Genomic DNA, 23,882 nt, shown 5'->3' on the forward strand with positions numbered 1-23,882 from the left:
TATAATGATTCTACGTGGGGCCATAAATGTTTAGAAACGAAGTTTCCACTTCCCACTGCATACTTGGATAGCCCAAAAAACACTAAAAAAATTGAAGCATTCACTGCTCTGGGCCTGACACAAGTGTTCCTGCAGTTTATCACCAAAATCAATGTCACAAACCGAAAGGCAGGAGAGTGTCCCTACCGTAACGCCTCCCATCTGGAACCTCTTAGCAGAGGCACGGAGCCCTCATGTATATTTTACACACATATTTTTTCCTGCTTTTCCCAAGAGAAATATGTGTAATGAAGAAAAACAAAAACACGTTAGCAGCAACAAAAACATACCACTGTAATACGAGACTCAGCTTGGCTTCTGCCTGTGTTATCCTTCCTCTTAGACCTCAGCTACTTTCTGCTAGTTACAGACAAAAAATAATACACATCCTCCCCTCAAAAAAAAAAAAAAAAATAATCAGAGCTCTGCCATCAAATCAACACAATAAAAACCACATTTGTTTTCTGCCATGTAAAATATCACACAAGTAAGGACAAGATTAAACGTGAATATACACGTCCCCAGCCCTTCCCTGCTTTTCTGCGGGATTATATAAATAATCCGCAACTCTTCTTGATGCAATTCCAAAATTTCAAGCGCTACTAAGCTATAGCATCAAATTTCCGTGCACTGTACACAGTTAAGATTACTCGCTTACACCACAGCAGCTCTGCCGAGCTCGCAATGTTTCAGTAGCCGTAGGCAGCTTCGGACATCCGATTGATCCATAAAAACGTCTTTTCTCCTTTTTAGCGCAGTTCAAACGGTGAAATGGGAGCTTAAAAATGCTGATTACTAAGTATTGGAGATGGACCACAATAACTGCAGGAGCCAGACCGATGCATAGCACTGAAAAAAATAGTTATCTCATTAGACCAATTTGAAAAAAAAAAAAATATCAGTGACCAGAATATTTGATAAGTGCCAGGAAAAACAACGGCTAGCACTGATTATTTTTAGGGAGCAAAAGCGAAGTCTCAAAAATCAATGTATTCCTATCAGACATTTGTTTTAGGAGAGGATGCAAGTGCTTAAACTTGTATTTTCAGCCATTAGGTAAAGCAAAACAGGACAATTTTAAGAGGTACTGCTTGTTACCTTTCCAAAGGTATTAAACGTGGGTATTTTTGAGGTCGTGGTGGAGAGGTTTTCTATAAACTGAAAAAGGTTACTAAGCTGGGAGTAAATACGACACCGTACCATCCGTTGCCTACAGAGAAAGGAACAGCTGCAATGCGAGCACAAAACAGCCGATGCCCCGTGGCACGAGACGGGCACGGCGTTGTAATCCAGTTTGTCATGCAAGAGGTCTCCGAGCAGAGAATGAGCTTTCACTTCAAAGCACACCCTGCCAAAATCACCTATTTTGCTTTGCAGTGTTCTTCAATACTGCCAAGGCTGGTATTTCTGAGAATAGTCTTTGGGCTGCTTTTTTTTTTTAAAAATCCAACAAAAAAGAAAGCCCTGAATTAATAAAATTAAGGGAAACGTCCTGAGATTTTGTACTCCAACTTTCCATGCAGCAGAAAACACTGTGCAAAACCAACACAGATATTTTTCTGTTGTCCATCTTTTCCTAGCCTGGCTTTACAAAACGCCAAGCAGTTGGGACGGTGTGTTGGGACTGTGTTTCCTTGCTTTTCAGAAAGGGAAGGAGTCAAACCAAGACCACCCTTGGCACGCCAGTGCGGATGTGCTGGCCAGCGTGCCGAGGATGCAGAGCCCTCGCTGCTCCTTCTCCCCATGTGAAGATGAGCAGCAGCTCTTCATCGTCCACCTTGGCCAAGCAAGAGAGATCATGAAGTGAGGACTCAAAAGCGCCTTCATTCTATTCAATTTTTTCATGTATGTATTAAGAAACGTAGCTTGAGGCCGTATCTTCCATTAATGGGCAAGATCTTTAACAAAACTTCAAGTATTGATTTTTACAGTAGCTGCATACATCCAATATCGCTGCAAGACTTCAAGTACTTAGACACCAAGGAGCAAAAAGCCTGCACAAACCACACACTTCGCGTTGGAGATTTGACCCAAAATGGAGGAAACCAGAAGAAGGAAGGAAGTCCCAATTTTTAGAGCGGCATCTGAGAGCCATCAAACGTTCTTCTGCGATCTCCCTCCATCAGTTGCGATATGTCTTCCAAATTTCGTAGCAAATGAACCCAGGGTCCTCCCAAATGTGAGCTCGCTTTACCATGCAAATGAGCCGATCTCCAGAGCTCCACGCAGCAGGGAAGCGGGAGGAGGATGCCGTGGCGCTGAGGATGCCTAAGAACTGCAGCGCAAATTAAGTCTTGAAAGGCATTTAATAGCATTTAACTTTGCAATCTCTTTGTCTTTGTACATAATGTTTTGGGGAACACCAACTTTTTAAACCTTTTTGCTTTTTAGAAGAATATAGCAAACACTAGAATAACATGTATGTGCAGTCCCGCATTCAAATTGTAAGATATTCAGAAAAAAGGTGTGTGATGGATGGACAGAGGGTGACCTGCTCAGAATAAACGAGTGACGTTCTCTTTGCTGCACTGGGAGCTGTGCACAAGTACGTCATGCTACAACACTCTGCACAGCTGATAGCAGGAGAAATGCAGCAGATACACTGGAAAATTCACAGGGGCATTGCTTGCTGGAGCAAACAGTAATGGCAGACTTTGTTTTCCAATTAATTTCATGCAAATAAGCAATGCTTCGTTAGAGTACACGCTCATTAAATTCTCCCTGTTTTCCTGAAGCAGTGGTTTCCAGTAGACAGGTACTGTACGTCTGATTTTTTTTAACGCCTTTTCTGTTTAATTGCCACCATGCAGCCTGCTAAACCCTCTCCGATTGCTCCCCACTCTGAAGATATTCAGCAAACATGCTCCCTCTCCATCACCGTGTAATTTAACAAACGGTGTACAACTCCCCTTGTAAGAAGCCTGCAAGCTCTACAACAGCAAAGTTTACACCAGCATTTCTTCTTTCAAGCTTTGAAGAATCACTACAGTGTGTTTCAGCCTTTTGGTAATTCTTCTGTAACTAAATATATAGTGAATAAACGAAAATCACAACCTGATGCTGGTATTATAGTAGCTGCGACGGGATACAGATAGAGGCAAGAAATTTTGTAGACAGACGTAATATTATCTTTAACCAGACTAACTGGAATAGCTGGAAAACCCAACAAGCTTTTGAGTACACTACTTCTGCCAGGCTGAGAAACTGCAAAGCTCAAGTACAAATTCAGAGTATTTTTTCTGAATTTAGCAAGAGATTCATCAGTTGAACTCAATGGGAGAAACAGATCTTTAACCAGAGGAGCGCAGGGATGTTGAAAAAGGAAGGGGAAAAACAAGCACTCCCTGTGCCGAGCAGCAATGTACAATTTATAACCTACATAAAAAAACATTTTCATCTATTATTTGGAAGCGGGTGGTGACCTAACACGCAGCACTGATCAGAATAAAGAGCGGGTCATTACTAATTACGCTTGGTTTGTAAAAACGAACTGAGAACCAGCATTTGCAAGGAAAGGAGCTGATGACACTCCTACACTTGCTCCCCGAGCGGGGATGGACCGCCGGAGCATCCCTCCCTGCAGGACCGAGGGCAGAAGAGTGATGCCCAAAGGCACAACCCCAGCTCTCCAGCTACCACCCATACCACCCTTACATGATACAGAGCTTCCAGAGGGTGAACATGACTTCATGATGTCTGATCCAAGGCAAAGTTTTCGTGTTCTCAATAAAGAACACAAGACAAGAAGATATCAAAACACATAGTTTTGATGTATTCCATCTCACTTCAATTAAGGCAGAACTATAGCGATGATGGTTTATATGATTTTAATCAAACTCAGTAAAGCACATGTATGTGGAGGTATCAGTCTTAGCGGGGGGAAAAAAAGGCTGGAGGGTATCTTAGATCCAGATCTCACTTTCTTCATTGCATATTATCCACTTCCAGAACCTTTACTCCATACAGAGAGCTATAAAGTTACCGCCGACAGACAGCTATCTGTTTATTCTCATTATACGCCACCCAAATCCGAAGCTGCTGAGAACACCAAGGAGATGGCTGCTCAAGCAGTCATCGTATAGTCAAAATGTCTCAGCCCGTATCGCTTGGAGCGATTTGGAAAGATTTTATGGGGGTAGAGCTGAAAGATCTCTCCTTTAAATAATAAAGAATACGCCATCCTGAAAGTGGGGATAAAAAAAGGAGCCCAGCCACTCTGGTTGCATTTGGGATGATGTGAATTTATTATTTTTTTAAGCTGCTTATCATTCTGTTTCGTTTTCGCATGAAACGATGCATGCAGGATGTAGCATCTCTTTATCCCAAATGGGAAAGATGGGGATGCTGCTGCTGCTCGCCCACTCAAAGCAGCTTTATAAAACCCCAAACAAAAATACCATTAGTGGTAGCTAAGGAGGGTTTTGTTTGCATCTTTAAAGAGAGGGTATTAAATGTATTTCTTTATTGACTTTAATCAGCAAGTAAAATGCTACGTTAAAAAAATTAAACTCATGTGAAAACAGCATTTCTTCTCTAAATAGCTCTGCCTGCAGTTCAGGAGGAGGAGGAGGGATGGAAAAGGAAGCTAAAGAACTGACAAAAAGGAAAAATACAGAAAGAAATGTTTCTTTCTCTTGCTGAGCCTCATCCTCTTGTTTATAACTCCCGAAGAGAACAGCAGCACGATTGTCCTACCTCATGCTGGCCGGATTTCAGCAGGAAGGCTTTGGTCACCCGGCCTCCGGCATCCGATACGTGAGGCTATTACCCTGGTCATCTCTCCTTTTTTCTGCTGTTTCTTCCCCGTCCCTCCCCTTGGATGACATCCAGGCGGACGGGAGCTACTGAAAATTCATCAGCTGCCTAGTCTGAAGTCACTATCATAATTAAAACCCAGGTGGAAATTGAAACACGGCATGGAAAAAAAATCCCATGCTATCAGGGACTGTACAAAAAAAGGGAAAAAAAAAGACGGAATTGGTGCTAAGGAGCTCCAAAATCAAAGTTCGAAGATAAGCAATGCTGAGCATCAACATCGCGTTAAGAGTTTCCCATCTATACTCTGCTGCTCCCTGGGACGTGTGGCATAAATACATGGGGGACCCTATTCCCAACCGGATCAAGATCCTGAGCCAGCCTAAAAACATACGGTATAAGTGGGTTTGGGATTATTACTTCATTTGCAATTCTTCCAGTGCCACTTTAGAAAACAAATGCATCAACAATAACTCATGTAATAGGTAGAAAGAGGTAGGAAAATCTCCACGTTGAATTATCAACACGTTTAAGTATCGACTCACTGAACTGTTCACCTTTCGCATCCTCTTAACCACATCCCTGGCACCAGTCCACAGCAAGATGCACAAAATTAAACCAAGCTGATTCGACGGCGAGGAATAGGATGGGACCGAAAAATAAAATACCTCCGTAATTTCTTTTGAAAACAGTTTCAGCAATTGCAAGCGCTCTACCCCAATCACACATCCTTGTCCGAAGAAATTTTGCTCCTAAGCAAAATGAAGTGTGGATCTGGCAATCTGGGGTGAAGTCAAATCAAATGTGGTTTCAATCAAGTCAAATAAATGGAAATGCAGCATTTTCTCTAAAAGTATAAAACTTAATAGTAAGCTCAAACCCATTTTACTTTTTACTTAAGTTCAAACCTATTTTACTTTTTGAATTTCCAGTTGAAAGCTAGAAACTTAATTAAACTCTTTAGAAAAATCAGCGCTTAAGACCTTTCGACGTGATAACCACAAAGCAATTTAAAAATTACAACCATTAAAGTCAAAATGCAAACTTATGGCTCCTATAGACTTCAATATTTGCTCGCACAGATCCTTTACGCCTTAAGCTAGCAGGTAAGATGATGTAGTTATTCAAAAAGCTTCTTCTCCCAGCTACATTTCTCTTGCTGAACAGACAATCTCTTGCGACTGATACAGAAAACCAGAAATATTTTGCTTACTCATAACTATATCTTAACAAAGCTTTCACAGCAACAAAAAAACGAGCGAGGGCAGGAGCAGACGATGTAGTCATCCGCAAGAGTTTTGCGGCCTAAATGGAAAAAAAATTACTAAATATTCCTCAAGTACCCGACTGCTCGGGTCAATACTGCTCGTAGCAAGACAAATACTCCATTTGCACGCTGCCGAGCCCTCGCTAAGAGCTTATGGACCTCTTTAAAAGCCTGACAATCAATAAAGTGCAATTTAAAAACTTAGTCGAGGGGGCTGCTAATGTGATGGAGATTAAGCAGATGCTGACCCACGCTACCTCTAAACTTTAAAATTAGCCTAAATGACAACCTTAATCAGACTTAGAGGGGTAGGTATAAAGAAAATAATGTATTTCGTATGTATATATCTCAATCTATATATTTATTTTATATTTATAGATCTCATTTCTGTTATATATTTATTTTCTATTAATATATCTCGTATATATATTTATTTTATATCAATATATCTAGTATTTGACAATTTCGGAAATGCATCTTTGTTGCAGGCTAACGCGATGCAGAGATTGCTGCGTGCCTAATCCTTGAGCAAACGCGGCCGGTCGCACTGAAACAAGGCTGTTGTGAGCAGCACCATCGCCTCCGTGCTCCAGCGCTCTGCTGAGCCGTCAGCTGGGGGACGCACCAAAATTCAGAGTAACCTCAACTCACGTTATTTAGCATTTCAGACCCTTGTATGGAAAAACGTGGCGCTCCGACCTCATTAAGCTGTAATTGCGTTGTCCAGCGGATGATGCATTTACTCAAGCATCCAAGTCAGCATCCACTCTGTCAATAACCCAGGCTGATAAATTTAATTAATAACCCCACTTGAAAACCAGGCTAACATCAATATGTTGGGGTTTTTTAAAACGCATTATGTTTTCTCCCAGTTTTATTGAAATTATTTGGCTTTCCTGTAGCAGATGAAGACCAGATGTTATAGAGAGGCAAGGGTTGCACGAGCCAGAAAGAAAAACCAAGACGGCAACAGGCAGGTCGCACCCATTCATTACCCATGTATTTCCCTTCTGCCATGAGGCTATTTATATTGCATCTCTATTATTAAAAATATTATAATTGTGATGTAATTCTAGAAACCACAGTTTTCTCCTTCACAGCCCAAAGTAGAAAGCAGCACGCGAGTCGAAAGGCTTCAGCAAAGTTTCTCTGTGCTGCGTAAGCACTTTGGAAAGCTTCGCTCCCATTAATGCCAATACTATGGTTTGTAATCCCTCCTGAAGCAGCCCAAGCCAGGATTAATCCAGGCTTACCGGCTCTTGGATGCCCACTTGTTATACTGAGAATATTAAAAAAAGAAAAGGAGGTTGTGTACATGCACACAAGGCAATTTAGGAAGTATCACTTTGTGTATCGCTGGCAAAATTAAACGTGCATCCTTCTCTACGTGACTTGCAGCACAAGTGGAGGAGTAGGACTGGAGTTATTTATCATCTCAAGCAGCAGCATGATGCAAAATGGGGAGTAAGAGTAAATCACGGGTGATTTAAGAACTGACTGGTCATATGCACGGGCAACTGAAATGGCAGATGACCTACCTTGTTGAATTTTTAGGCATACTTCAGAAGCAAGGAAAGGTCTTTGCTCTCTCCACAATATTATTTTTTTCCCCATTTAATGCTAATCTAAAACTTCTGGCAATTAGAGTATTCTGATTTAAAGCAAACGTATGGTGGCAATTAAGAGAGGATGCAGGAGCAGGTTATTCTTTGCTTCAATTTGCAGAAAAAGAAAAGCAAGGGGGAAAAAATGAGCCTCGTTGTGCTCTAATTGCTACACAAAAATCACTGCCCAAACCAGGGCTGTATATAGGCAACCTATACACTGACAGCACGGCTCCAAGGACAATGCTGGGAATTATAGATCATCATCCCAGTATTGACCAGCTGCTATTGATCACTTAAATTCCTCTAAAACTGACTTAATACTTAAAATTATAAGTTAGCTTTGACATCTTTTTCAACTCCCAATTATACACCTATATACTGGAGTAGCATCTCCAGTTATTCGGCAGGCCAGTCGTACACAACAAGCAATATATAATACACTTCGCCTTTTCATTAACAGATGCAATAATTAACATATCAGACAAATTTCCATTGCTGATTAGTCTCCAAAATATTTTAGATATCCATCACGGATGTGCTTTTCCATAGCAAAAAAGGGTTTACTCGTATTATCGCATGCATTCTTCTGAAGCTTGAGAATTAAGGTAAAATAATGCTTTTTACAAGGAGGATGCTAAGCTTCATGCCAAGCCACGACCCAGAGAATGAAGCGGGGTTTTACTTGATTAATTATTTTGGGCTTCTATATGACACCTGCAATGCAGATTTTTTGTGTGTGTGAATATATTATATTACATGTATTATTATTATAGGTATTATTGTGGACTTCTATGACACCTGCAATGCAGATTTGTGTGTGTATATATATTATTATATTACTATTATATTGTATATATTATTATTGCAGATATTTTATTTATATTCTTGTGGATTTCTATATGACACCTGCAATGCAGATGTGTGTGCTTGTGCATATATATGTACATGTACATACACACATAATCTCCCAACACTTGCAAAACACCACCACATGCTATTACTATTATATTATTATATTATTATTGTAGCTCTTATGTTAGAGATATATATTACTTTGGACTTCTACGTGACACCTGCAATGCAGATTTGTGTATGCGTGTATATAGTATTATATTACATATATTATTATAGTAGATATTATTATATATATATTATTTTGGACTTCTATATGACACTTGCAATGCAGATTTGTGTGTGCTTGTGTGTGTGTATACATATGTACACACACGTAATCTTCCAATACTTGCAAAATACCACCACATGCTTTCCTCTAGCTGCTATTTGGAGAAATTAAAAATATTTACTCATTATAATTTTTCCTGGAAAGCGCATCCCGCTGCATAGCAGGTCAGCTCTGCCCCGCACACGCAGCAGAGCGGTGCCTGCGGTTACGGCCGCTCCTCTGCTTGCTGCTGCCATCGCCGCGCCTGCAATTAGCAGAGAGGCTTTTTGCAGGGTGATTGCGTGCGTTCATCCACTTCTGATTAACAGCTCCGGGAAAACACGCGATGGAGAGGGAATCGAGCGATCCGAAACACAAAGGCTGAAACAAAAAAGAGCAACGAAACGCCAAAAAAAAAAAAAATTGCAGGTTGGGTTCGGCAGCGTGCTGGGATTAGATCACCGTGAATCCCAGCTTAAATAAAGCTCAAACATGAATTTCCTGACTAAGGTAAAAAAGCCTGGCTCAAATTTATGAACTGCTGGCAAGGTTACCTCTATCCCAGAGGCCTCCAAATACCAAGAAAACTCTGGCCCAGAAATGCAGAGTTCAGCCTGATAATTCAAATACATTCCTCTGAGCATCGCCGGTTCTGCAGCCGTAGCCTAGGCGATAAAGAAATAAACTCCAATGCTTCCAACTGCACATTTTTCAGAGCCTTAAATTAAACCGTAGAAGTGTATTTCTAAAGCTTGCAAAGTTTATTTTCAATGAAGAAGTGGATATAAGCCACGTAGAGAAGGTTCTTTTAAGGAGGCAACCCCAAATCTTCCCTGGCTCTGTCAGATGCAGCCCACTCCACCTATATTTTGCGAACAAAAAAACAAACAAAAAAAAAAACCCAAAAAAGGAATTTTCTACTCTTCAGGACAATCTTCTGGATCTCCTTAATTAAAGGATAACTCAATTTCACAGTGGCATTTGTAAGATATAAGAAGAAAACCCCCAACCGAACGCCACACTTTCCCATAGGAGACACTCAGCACTACCCCTTACACCTACCAGCCTGTATTTAAAATATTCAGAATTCAGAGAAAGCAGTAATTCTTCAAAAAAAGATTTCACGTTATTAAATCTGCTTGGTTTCTTTCTTCCTTTTTTTTCTTTTTTGTTTCTTCTCCAAGCACGTCAGATGCTTCACTTAAATCCAGAGAGATTAGATCTGCTCTGCTTTGGAAAGCGCTCGAGCATCGCATATTTGGGATACAGCTCCCACCCCGACCCGCCACACCAAACCTTTGCTCCCCAAACCTCCCATTTCTCCAAACAATTTCCAATTTCCTCAATGATAAAGCAGATTGAAGTTTTAACATTTTGCCCTTATCTTGGACACGGGCATTTTTATCCACATGCTTTCATTCTCCTTTGGCATCCCTCACATGGCTCCTTGTCCAAGATTTTTCTCCCGATTAAAAGCCGTAAGTAAATCTGCCTATTTTGGGACAATCAGTAAATCTTTGATCCCTACCACAAAGTCGCTGCATAGAAATCCCGTTTCTCTGTTCTTATTCCCTCCTATCAAACACAAGGATATTACAGATCTGGAAAATGCTGGCAAAAAAATAAGATTTTCTTATTGCATTATGGCCAGAAATTGCTGAACTTTTCTTCCCCCCCCCCCCTTTTTTTTTTTTCTTTTTTTGATTAAAAAAAGTCAGCCTCATCCCCAGCATTCTCTGGTACATATGCCTCTCTCTTCTGAGACCTGTGCTCTCCTTCAAAACCTCACTTTCTTGAAAGTGGTAATGAGGGGAGGAGGCAGATTTAAACAGTTTCTTACTCTAAAAAGGTCTTTTTAAAAATTATTTCATTTTTTTCTCAAAATTCATATTTTCTTAGTGTGTGGCATTAGCATTTAAGTGTTTTAATAGGAACTGCTCAGTAAGTGCTACATTATATCCTGCAACCAGTCTGCCCGTAAGAGCATGAACTGGTCCATATTAAATTAACCACCTTGGTAAATGCAAAAGCATTAAATATGTCCAGTAATGCTTAAAATCAGAAATAAATCACAATTACTTGGATTCCTACTTCTCCTATAGTGGATTATATGGTTTCCTGGTACCTTTTATAACGGAAATAACTGAGACAATTTGCTTTCATGACTATAAATAATGGTTTTCCATAACTGCCACCTGTCGTGATTGGGCCTGTGCTGTGCTAAATTTTGAATTATTTCGATTCTTAAACAATATTGTACCATCTCTTCCTCTATTCTGGCTTTACTTATGGGCGTTGGTAGGGTCAGGACTCTTGAAAACAGAAACATACCCTTTTAAAAATGCTCTGCTCTTACAGCAAAGAAGATTGAATTATTCATTTCGCATCCAGACGGCTTTGCCACGGCTGACAAGCACCAGTGTAGGTGGATGGCAGCTACGTAACGTAGACGCCGTTCATTTTATCAATTGTGTCATTAAGACCTACGAAAAACTTTAGCTTTCACGTAGCTATAAGATGCAATTTTATGAAAATCCTTACTGGGTTAGCAGCAAGTGGTAGAGCCATCCAGGTGTAAGCCAAAAAGCAAGGCATGCTGCTGTTCCTATGGTGCTGGCTGGAACAAAAATAATTTATGGTAGTCATCACAAGCTTCATGTAGTCAAGCTGACCCCAAAAACAACACATCCAGATTTATTAGACAGAGACCGTCACCAGTTTAGGAGATCCCTGAGCCCCAGATGACTGAAAGTGGTGGGACTAGCAGGGAAGCATCACCCTGCCTTGCTTAACGTCCTCCCAGGGATGGGATGAAGGATGAGGTGAAGCCTTCATCTGGCTGAGCGCAGCCACCCTTGTGGGCAAAGGAGGAGGACCTCACTCTCCAAGGCTCTTCTCTACAAAACAGAGGTGGTGCTTACCTACATCGCAAAGCTTCACGGGAGCAAGCAGCGATGCACGTGGGGCACCAACCATCCCAGTGATAGAAAGCTTCGTTAATTTGTTGCTCACACTGACGCAAAATGGACATCATTCTTTTTTTAAATGCTTGATAAGCCCTACAATAAATGATCTGCAAAATGGCTGTGCTGTTTTAAACTCAATGGAAAGAAGTCAGTCTTAAAATTCAGCTTGTCCTTTCATCTTCTCTATCTCAGCCTTTGCCCATAAAAGTCCAAATCCCCAATCACCTTGACAAAGCCAAAGGCTCAACTGTCTGGCACGACATTTATCCCTCATCCATCTTAATTAAGTGAATAAAAGTGAGTTGCAATCGGCTGCTGCAGTTAACGCAGATCCCTTCCGCAAACACGGGAAACAATGATTTTATTTGCCTACCCCAAATTGCTGCCGGGAGCTTCAGCAAGACTTGTGCAACATGGGTTTAGGAAGGATTGCTCCATCGCCCTCTGCCACATACTCCCTAACTTAACTTCTATATAATATTTAACCTCAGAGGCTGAACAAATTGATCATCGCTCTGGAACAGCTATCTGCCTATGCTTTGCTATATTGCCTTACTTTTTTTAATTGATTTCTGTTGAATTTGGCAAAGCTATTTGGTCAAAGCAGGAGGCACTTGGTTAAGCTTCTTTATATCAGGCAGACACTGGGACCACAAAGAAAATGCAATCTTCTCCAAGCTGTAGAAGAGATGGTCAACACCACTCATCCCAGCAGTTCTTGGGTTTGGACATTTTCGTTGATACAACCGTAAACGGTGATCGCTATTCACACTGATGCTCATGCTCTACTCACAGTCATCAATGAATGCGTTGACTTCTCTCTTCCTATAGGAAGCATATGGGGAAATAAGGCATATACACTGCATTGCCGCAGTGCTGTAGTCGGCTCAGGAGGTCTTCAAAGGGAACCTCTTGACCCCCTCCACCAAATGCACTTCAGTTTCTGCGCTCCAAAAGTGCTGCCATTCAAACTAAATCCTGGTTGTAGGCAACTGAGGTCTTCTGCTGCAGGACCAGATGGGAGCTCATCTGCAGTAAGACCCTGGAGGTGCACGTGCGAGCTCGGCACCGGCTGCTTCCCTCCGCACAATGGCTCCCTGTTGTGCTGAACCACTTGCTAACATATATATAGGCTGTGTATGCACAGATATAATGTGCATATCTTTAATTCCCATCAAGGACAGGTAGGTACTTCAGTCCCTTTACAAATACGATGCTTGCAGACCTGTCCAGGCTCATACAGGAAAAGAAACAAGAGACAGCAGCAAGCACCAGCCACATGCGCCGACTCTAGAAGTAACCTCTTCCTTTAGGTTTACATACATCAACAGTCAGTGGAGACATTAAAAGGAAAAAAAACATAAACTAAGCGCTTTATCTCTCCACTGTATCAAATAAGTGACAATAACAATTCCTGTGCTATAAACAGCAATTCCTGTGCTATAAATAAGAAGGGAACACCTCTCACATTTGAAGACACTGAGACCACATTCAGAAAGTTTTATTTGCTGCCTTGGGAAACAATTTGTTCAAACTCCCAGAGCTCAATAAGGCACCATCACCTTGTCACTGAGCAGACAAGAGAGGGTATTGCTCCTCAGGCAGCAAAACAGAATGCTCTCACCAGAGCTGTTTAGTGGACAGCACTCATGTTTTGCGCCTGGAAAAGCCACGGGGACAGCAGAAACCGTTAAAAAGTCAAAATGTGTCAACTGCTGCCACCGGAGCTGGGTGTAGTCCCTGTCCTACAAAGGCTCCTTGTTCTCAGGCCCTTCTGTTCCCCACCAAGGGCGACCACGCTGCAGCACAGCACCTATCTGGCATCCACCCAGCACCCAAGCCCAGCGTGTAAAATCCGATATGGGTTCCCCAGCCACGAAAAAAGTCAAAAGGGTCTCAGTAAATGGTCCTAAAAAACAAAATCTGTATTTTGACTGGGAGAAGGGAGTGGGGGAAAGAAATAAAATCCCTACTGGAGCATTAATTTCCCATTCCGTGACTAGAAAAATACAGTGCCATATTAACTACGCACATTAGGGATAAAAAGTCTGCGCCTCGGTTGTCGATATTAAGTCCTCATGGAAGCCTTACTGGACAGTAGCAGCACGATCTTTGATCAAAGACATTACTTATCAGAGCGCTACATTATCATTATACTATTTGATAAATATATATAGTGAAAAACAAAACAAAAAGCTTTCAGAAAAGAGGTCCTTCCTTCATGCTTTATAAAATTGTGCACCTTGATATTGAAGTTTAAAAAAAAACCCGCTTAATACAAAACCAAATAATAGATACACTAGTGCAATAAGTCAGTGGTAGATAAAAAAAATGGTATTAAGAAAGTCAATTGTTCTCTAATACCGTATAATGCTGAGCATCATCTGGGTTCGCTACGGCTGCATGCAAGCACGAATACATGGTCCCTGCTCGGGTCAGACTCAGGATTATATTGTATAGATATATCGATATCTATATAGATAAATATCTATAAAATCTAGATATCCAGATATCCGGATATCTAGGGGTTCATAAAGTCTGGATATCTCGAGATCCAGACATCTACAACATCTAGACCTCTAGATACAAAATATCTAGATATCTAGATATAGATCAATAGAGGAAAAAGTGAAACCCTAAAAGATCAGTGAAAGACAACTAAAGAAAAGGATAAAAAGGGAAGGGTATGAATGAGAATGAATGGCAAAACAAAACAAGTCCCCCAAAAAGAGATGGTGAGGAGGGAGGGAAAAAAGATGGGATGCTTGGACGTGTAGGTTCAATAAAATGCTCCCTGTAAGGCAAGCGCTCCACCCAGCAAAGGTAGGGTTTTATTCAGCATTTCCCTCCTGGCAACAAAATAGCTGCTAATTCTTAAGGGTGGAGAAAAAGGCAGCTTCACATAAACCTGCTTTAATAACTAATCCATTTTCCTGCAGTCATCTCAGGTCAGAAATAACAATTTTTGTCATTCAAGCATAATAAGCTGGACTTTGGGGTAATGCAATGTTTGCTGAAGATAGCAAATAATGAAAAATAATAATAATATGAAACTCAGCTACCGATACAGCCAATCTGGATATTGCAGGAAGACTCTAAAGTGAAAATATTGAATAATTCAGCATCAGAGAAACAGATGAACAAGACACTATTTGACACAGTGCCTGAAACTGTAAAATATCCCCAGCTGAAGAATAACAGCATTTTGAAAGCGCTGGTGAAAAGCATTTGGTGCATGAGCCTTGCTGTATGACTCCTTTGTGTCACTGCTGCCGGCGGAGGCCTGCACAAATTCTTCCCACATTAGGCATCATCTGTATAATCTCTGTGCGCTGCTCCCTCTCTAACCTTTCTGTGCACTGGGGAGGGAAGAATGCAAGGCAAAAAAATCCTGGCTGCTGCATTAAATACCCACCCCAAACTCAGACCACACAGGAGATCAATAATAATTGTATATATTAAAATAGGTTAAAAATGATCAAAAGTGAGTAATGAGCAGAATAACGAGTCTTCCCTCTTCCCTTCATATAAATCCGTTTTTCAGATATAAAACCTCTAGAGCCACATGACACAACCCAATTACTTAAAAATCAGTGTATTAGAAACTGAACGTCATGAACTAAATCAGATTTTTATTTTTTTTAAAGTCCATTTTAATGAAATTTGGTTACCTCCCATTAATACTGTTCCAAGTAGGGGGAAAAAAGTGAATATACTCAAATTTTACCTCCCATTAATACTGTTCCAAGTAAAAATACGAACGTGTTGGATTTGATAATGCCTTTTCTCACAGAGAAATAATTGCACCATAATTTGCTGTATAAAACCAGCTTCGCCTTATCCTGGCTACGCACGGCAGGAGTTAACAGGGTGGGATCTGCCAGCGGAGCTGGGTCCTACCTGGGATTACTACAGGTCTTGCACGCGTCCGGCCAAATTGCTTGGGAGAAGCAGTGGAAGATGCACGCACGTTTAGCTTTAGCATCTCCGCGTTGTCCAACGCCACTCAAATACACTGAAAGTCCAGGACATGCTCGATTCTTCTGGTTAATTGATTTTTTTTTTTTAACGCCGCTCAATAGCTCTTTGTTTCACTCTGGAAACATTCAGCAGCATCTACTGAAAATTTGGCAGCGCGGTATCATTTTCACTCGCACCTAACAGCGGCCAGCTCTTCAGCTGCTGCTGCAGGAGCTTAATTCAGCTCAGTAAAAGGAGGGAAGGAAGCTGTACATTACCACGGCAAAGTCCTATAAAATAATATCAATATCTTTCAGTTGCTGCTTACATTTCCCTCTAACAAGCCAACAATCAGGATTAAAAAAAAAATATAAGAAAAATAACAGCTTTTAGACTTCTAGACCTTAAGATTGAAGCTATAACTTCCCCATACAAGCAAAACATACATATTGTGTAATATTGCTCCAGAAATTAAAAAGCAATGCCAGTTGCTGTTCCTAACTAAGGTTTCTATGCAAACCACCACCTATTGGGAATGCAAATAGCATTGCCGCCACTACAAAAGGCTAGCTGCAATTTTTTTTCAAAAGCAATTCAAGCAATCAACTCCTTTTTTTTTTCCGGCATAGATACTGCAGATGCACATCAGCTGTGAAGGACAGCAACAGCTACCCTCCGCCACCGGCAGCGTTCCTCAGCCTGTCACAGAAACATTTCTTTTTGCCTTTTTTTTTTTTTTTTTTTTAAAAAAGCAATTGAGAAATCCCCACTGGGACGTTTGAAGATGCATGTAAACAGCTGCTTAGAAAACATGTCTGGCTTTTGTAGTTGCCATCGCAGTACTTCTTGTGACAAACAAGATGTTGAGAAAGTTATGGATGATAAAACGATCTGGTGCAGGCTCCTTTAGATCTAGACATCCGATACCTGTCTGTGGACCTTTGGGCATACCTGAGCCAGGGAGAAATTTGCTACTTCTGCATTTTTGTTGAGAATAGAAGGGAAAAAAAAAAAAGTAACATGAGGTAATAAATTAACTTGCATTTAAACCTCCCCAGGAAAGCTGAAGCATGGTTCATGTTTTGCATTGCACCGAATGGAGGAGGATGCTCGTGCGCTGCATCGTGCGCCGGCGCAGGGTGATGATCCCAGGGAGGGCTGGGGAGCAGCACACCAACATCCCACCTCTAGAGGTTTACGTCCCTGAAAACAAGCTGGGCTTCCCATATAAAGTTCATCTGGATGTTTCTAGCTAATCTAATTAAAGAGAAAACAGGGTCTTAAAACACTGTCCCAAGTTCACATGAACAAGTTACTTACCTATGGGGTAAAGTAGCCCTGTGGCTAAACCACAGTTCTCCAGGTAGACCACTAATTGAATCACAGAATGGTTTGGGTTGGAAGGGACCTTCAAAGATCATCTAGTCCAACCGCCCTGCCATGGGCAGGGACGTCTTCCACTAGATCAGGTTGTTCAACCTGTCTAACCTGACCTTGAACACTTCCAATGATGGAGCATCCACAACTTCTCTGGGCAACCTCTTCCAGTGTCTCACTACCCTTCATTGGAAGCCCTGTGATAACGACTTTTTGGGGTTTTTTTTAGAGCAAGTTGCCTCTAGGAAGCTCCTCCTATTCCCCTCTCCAAAAAAAAGTGCAATTGTTCAAGTAAAGTGTTTGCCTGACCGGCATGCTTCCTCAATGCTTTCTTAAATAATATCAGGGTGGGCATCTAAATGAAAAACCAACTACCTACGTGGCAGCAAAGTTAAGCACTCTGGGACCCTGATGGAGCATCAAGTTGAGCATAATGAAGAATTCCATCTAAAGTATTGCATGAAGTCTATCAGAAACAGAACTGAATTGCAGCCCGTGCAACTCTTCCTCTGGTAACTACATAAAACAATCGCATTTGAGAAGCTCAGTCTTGAAACTAAATAGCCAGAGAGTAAAATTTTGGTAAGCTCAGCTCTACAGATACCCTGCTGAAAAGCAATCTTCTATAGGGAAAAATGTGCTTTATAAGAAAATGGGGAAAATACAGAAAAAATACAAAGCAAATCACCTTTTTAAACCAATTGGAACCTTGTTGTTAGAAAAATAAGTACGGTATTTAAATAATACCATTTATCACAAATAATATATAAATATGGAAATATCATTCATCACAAAACAAAAAAGGCATATTGCAACCACTCCAAGGAGCACCGCTAGAAAAAAGCTTGCCTATTAAATCCCATTGTAGGAGAAAAAAATCCATAGGACTTAAGTCAAACACGCTTTAAAAGGACACGCTTGGTCTCAGTACACACTTCTAACTGCAGTCGCTGCTACACACAACTACTGGGTGATATTACCACGTTTAGACGGCAGTAACAGCTTGCCTTGACAGCTGTCCCCAAAAGTGCAATTTGGACAAGGCTCACAGGAATCTCGTGCAACAACAACAACAACAAAAAAATCACAAACAATAGCCTGAGGCTATTCAAAAAAGGTAAATTAGGAAAACAGTGAAGCTGTAGAAAAAAAAAAAAAAATCTTAATTTTGCTCCACTTCCGCTTCTGCCGTGTGAGCATGACTGCGAAGGCATTCCCAGGAACGGGTGGTTTGGTGCAAACACTCCTGCTACCAGAGATGCTTTGCAAGCAGGGGGAAAAAAAAAAAAAAAAAAAAGAGAAATTAACGGGTCCGAGTAAACTCTTATTTGCTGTGCTCCGTTCCCTAAGTCAGAAGTCGCAGCACAAGAGGTATGTCGCCGCCTCCTAAAAGACAAGCCTGAGCTGAACATAATTTGATTTTAAATACACAGAGGGAAAATAAGGGGATTGAAGAAGGTGTCTGGAGGAGGGGAGAAGAATGAGGAAAAAGCGGGGGTGGGGGGGGGAACCTCACAAGTTTGGCATCTAAACTTACAGAGAAGTGAAAAGTGTATTTCAACCACAAATGCAAGGCATCAAAAGGTCAAGTCTGCAAACGGGTGGCAGGGTAACACAACCTTTACAACAGATCTTCTCTGAAGATCCCTTTTTTAGGAAATTTTGGGAAGGGAAGGAAAAGCAGAGGTAGGCACATTTTATCTTTAAGCCTGTGTGATTTGTGGCTATTTAGGACTGCCGCTGGCAGAGCAGAAGAAATTCTGGATTACCCTCACTTTCTCCAAGAGACCTGGAGGCAGCTAGAGAAGCGCAACAGCAGCCGTCCAGCTGCCAGAGCGAAGGAATGCAAACTTCTATTCCAAAAGCAAAAGAAATAACAGATATGATTCAGAATTTTGTTTTTTTTTCCCCCCTTAAAAACAGCTGCAGATCTTGCGAAAGGCAAGCAAAGAAGCTTAGTGCATCCCTCCCCTGTGCCTAATCCCAACACACGCAACGGTCCCCGGGAAGAGGTAAGTGGCCACCACCAAAGCAGCATTACCAGTAAACCCTTTGCGCTGCTGCCCTCCATCCAAGAGCCAAGCAAGCAGACTTAAACTTCAGGTCCTGAAACACGAGGGTAGCAACAGGGATCCCGATAGATAACCAGGGATCTTCAAACTGCACCATCCGGAAATTGCTTGCACCCTCGCTCCCTGTTCGATAGCATAAAATAACAGGAAGCAGAGAAAGAAAAGCAAAGAAACATGCGGCTCATGGGCATCCTCTATTTCTTGCCTCCGGACACAAGCTTGTCTGACTAGAAGCAATGACTGTAAGTCTGTATTTGGGAGAAGAAAAAAAAAAAAAGAGAGAAGATTTAATCTTTCAAGTAGGTGGAACAGTTCATTTATTTAAGGGACTGCATCAGTGGACTGAGCGATGCTCAGGCAGCTTTGCAACTGGACTATTTTACCCATTCCTGAAAAAAGTAGAATTTAAGAAAAAAATCCTAAAACTTCCTTCTACCTTCTCTTTCATGGAGATCTTTCTTCTCCACCTCTGGAAATCTAAGCTAGACAGAGATGCTCTCTCTGACACTACTTAAGAGAACTATAAAGTGGACCTTGGTCCAACAAGACACATTAAAAAGTATAGCAAAAACCAAACAGGCATGCAAATGTTTCAAATAAATAACAGGATTGGAGGTGGAATGCAACAGTTTTCATACCTGTTTTCTTAAATTAATGTGGTCACCTAATTGGGTCACCACAGTAACAACCATTAACTGCAGACTACCGGAGCCTGGTCCGGTATTTTCTCATCGACTCCAGCAAGAAACAGCTCCATAATCTCTTGCACAACAACAAGAGAAACACTGGTGAGTGCAAGAACAGGGAGTTCACTTGCTTGTGTGCTTTAAAAGAATTAACACACAGTTTCATGCAGACTGTCAAAAAAAAAAAAAAAGCCTTTTTAATTTCTTTACCTTCAGTTTGTTAAACAGCTTTGCTGCTTTTCAGGGCAAAGCCCATCCCAAATGACTTTAATCATTTGCTAACTCCAGATTAAAATAGCTCAGCCCATTCTACGTGACGTGAAAACAGAAAAAAAACTTGTTGGCTTTGCAAAATGAAGCTCTTCGCTTATTCTTAGCCGAGACATCCACAAGCACCAGTCCTTCCTCTGATTCCCACTCTGCTGGTAGCTGAAGCTGACCCAAGTCCTCAGACTCACTAATGGAATACAGACACAGAGAGTAGATATGTTTGTCTACAACTGCCAAAAAACCTTTTGAAAATAGAAAACAAATCCCCCCAAATCCATGAGTTTTACTATTCTTTAGTGGAAGCCACTTTTTATTTTAAGAGAAGAAAACGCAGCCATCGAGCCACCTCTCTGTACTGTGGCTTCAAAGAACAACGGCACGGCTGAAGCTGATGCTCACGTCACCCACGTGCAGACAGGCTTTAACAAACAAAACTCTTTAACAAGCAAAACTGGCAATTCTAAGGAAAACCATTGCAAAGTTACGGGGCAAACTCAAGGCAAATTAATTAATGAACGCTTGTATCCCTCTTCAGAGTTTCATATCTGCAAAGTTAATGGTGCAGTTCAGCTAATCTCCTTTCATACACAGGAAAAGTCCTCATAAAGTAACTAATCGCAGCAGCCAAATCAAGTACCCACGATTAGAAAATAAAATTTTGACCATGAAAGTTACCTTTGATCTTTTCCCCAGCTGAATGAAGTAAGTGCACAGAAACTCCATAAATACAACACTATCAATATACTATGTGTAAAGAATTCTGTTCAATGTACTATAAAGAAAGGCTACCAGTAATTCAAGAAAGGCTTTTTCATTTCCATTTTCAAACTGAAAAATCACCGAGATATACCAGCATTAAGAAACACTTGAGTGAAAACAAAGCATTAATAAATTTGTCAGAAAGCCATTTGCTGCATTTTTATTTTTCCTTTTCTTTGAAGCAGGTAGGATTCTATAGGCAGAAACACAACCTTCTCTTATTGCTAATGCTGTTGTAACTTTATCAGCATTTAGCAGATAACCCCAGACTAGTGTCATAATAAAACCCCAACTACTTGGGGGTTGTTTTTGCACCATTAAAAAAGTTTCCACGCTACTATCGTTTTCATCTTACCTCAAGCACTGGTCCAGCTCCAAGAATAATCTGTTCTACTCCGCTGGCAAATCCCTTCTGGCTGAGGGCGGTGAGGTGATGAATCAGAAAGTTGGTGCTCTGTGTCTTTCCTGACCCGCTCTCTCCTGAAATCACGATGCACTGGTTCTTCTTCCGCTGAAGCATGGCGTGGTAAGCCACGTCTGCCACAGCATAAATATGGGGCTCCAGCTTTCCCAGCTGATGGTTATCGTACATCTTGACATACTTGGGGTTATAAATAGGTAGAAACTTGAACGGATTAATAACGATGAGGATGCTGCCTACGTAGGTGTAGATTTTTTCTTGCTTGAAGCGGTTTCTGAGATTTTCCAGGAGCGTTTTCTCATTCAAGTCTGGCAGGCTGCACAAGTCATCATAGTCCTTCTGCTGCGGCTGGGGAAGGAAGCCACGCTCCACCATCCTGCGACGCTCCTCCGTCACCCGCAGCCAGGACTGGAGGCTCCCATAGTGAATGGATCCGTCCAGGTTCTTCTCCCGTAGGAGGAAGCGATAATCCTCGCCGCTGATGCGGTTCTCCAGGGCCATGCGAGGCCACAGCATCATGCGCTGGACCGGGCAGTCCGTAGGGTTGAGGATCCATTCCTCCCCACCAAACTCCTTCACTTCGCAAGGACGTAACATTTTGTTTTCTCGAGCTGAAGTTTATTAATGAGCGAATCGATCACCTCGGCGGCCGTGGAAGTTTTCCTGGCGGTGATGGGGCAGTAGATAGTCCCTTCTGCGATGCTCCCGGGGTATATGTGCAGCGTGTACTCGCTATCCTCAAAGCGTCGTCTTCCTCCAACATCATTTACACTCATATTGGATCCTTTCCCATCAGTACCTGCGCTGCATAGTCAGGACTGTCCTATATCTTGTCAGGTCATCATGATAGCAATGCTAAAAAAAAAAAAAAAAAGGCGAAACAAAAATAGGTTAGGTGTTTCATCTTCACAGGGATCCTTGAAAAACAGTTGACGTGCACCATGAGATGCAATGAAGCAACTCAAGTGACGATACCAATTGCCTTAAAGAAAGCAAATGATGATTCCCAACCGACATCCGAAAAGAGAGCAGGGTTTTCATACACCAAAGCTGTAATAAATAAAGGTATTTAACACACAAACACTACCCACACCTCAGGCTCCTCTCTACTCAGACGTAACTACCCACCGCACCTCAAGCTTTTGCTATTTTTCCCTGACTCTGAAGGAAGCAGCAAAGATTCAAAAAGACCCTCTGATTTTCAGTGTATTTTATGGAGAATAGAATCAATATTTTGTGAGCAACGTACTAGACAGCTACTGAATCAATAGTGGCATTCTCCTCGTGTCAAAAGTTGTTACAGCCTTATTGCTTAATATTACCAAATAACTTATTCAAGAGTTAGTGCCTCTATTTCCATGTTTGCATACTTCATGCCAACTTAGGAAAGCATCATTCAGCTAACCGTGACTTTGGAAAACACCCCTTGACCTTCCCAACGCTGACTTACCCATACATGTAAATTACGTATTTTCTAGATGTTGTTAAGAGAATTAAACCTTTTGAGATTTTGAACAGTTGCATAAAATGCTAACTTACAAAAAAACAACTTTAAAATATCACCTTAAAGGCATACTCCAACCAAAAGGAAAAAGCCTTCTTTGTCATAGAATCATAGAATGGTTTAGGTTGCAAAAGACCTTTAAGATCATCGAGTCCAACCATTAACCTCGCACTGCCAGGTCCACCACTAAACCACGTCCCTAAGCGCCACATCTACACATCTTTTAAATACCTCCAGGGATGGTGACTCCACCGCGTCCCTGGGCAGCCTGTTCCAATGCTTGACAACCCTTTCGGTGAAGAAATTTTTCCTAACATCCGATCTAAACCTCCCCTGGCGCAACTTGAGGCTGTCTCCTCTTGTCAATTCAAAGGCCTTCCTGAGCAACATTCAAAATTACTCTTGAAACACAATGATTTGCCTAGTCACAAGTTTTAAAAAAATCAAATTACTCAGTGGTCACAAGTTCCCAAGTACCCAGATCTAAGACCTGCAGTCCAAGCACAGCCACCCTCATCTTCTACATCCACGCAAGACTGGGATTTGGAGGTTTGTTTCATTAAGTACAAAATTTCTGAGGTCCTCAAATGAAAAGCATTATTTTAGGTTGTATTGTTTCTCGCTCCAATATTTCATTAAGTATATTATCCCCAGCCACGCGCTCTTCAAAGCAAAGAAATTAATACGTCACAGTGAAATAAATCTGGCAGGGATTCACAGTGCATTGCTTGGTAGCAGGACATATATTATATACTGGGAAATGCTCCAGTTGCTTTCCTATAGCTTTAGTATAGGCACAGATGCAATAGGGATGATGTCAGTTAAGTGCTGGGTTGGGCTTTCTTTGTCTAGCTCTACGACTCCAGCATCAGCTTTTCTTCAAGAAGGGGGGGGGGGGGGGGGGGGGGGGGGCGGAAAAAACCACCACACTTAAGCTAGATAATTCCTCATTGAGATTTTACTTCAAAGCTTATGACAAGAGGGCTGGCTATTTTTATTCAAGTTATCAGAGTGTATCGAAGACTGCTGACTGACGT

At 41.5% G+C, this 23,882-nt stretch overlaps 1 protein-coding gene across 1 annotated transcript in view; it reads right to left on the bottom strand.

The window, feature by feature from the left end:
* The window catches only part of MYO9A (myosin IXA), a 153,789-nt gene extending 131,672 nt beyond the window's left edge, over positions 1-22,117 (bottom strand). Inside the window, 2 exon segments of the mRNA XM_050903446.1 lie at positions 21,276-21,925; positions 21,928-22,117. Coding sequence (XP_050759403.1) covers positions 21,276-21,925; positions 21,928-22,117 — 840 coding nt within the window.
* Positions 22,118-23,882: the final 1,765 nt, after the last annotated feature.

This window comes from Gymnogyps californianus, chromosome 11 (genome assembly GCF_018139145.2).
Source record: "Gymnogyps californianus isolate 813 chromosome 11, ASM1813914v2, whole genome shotgun sequence".
NCBI lineage: Eukaryota > Metazoa > Chordata > Aves > Accipitriformes > Cathartidae > Gymnogyps > Gymnogyps californianus.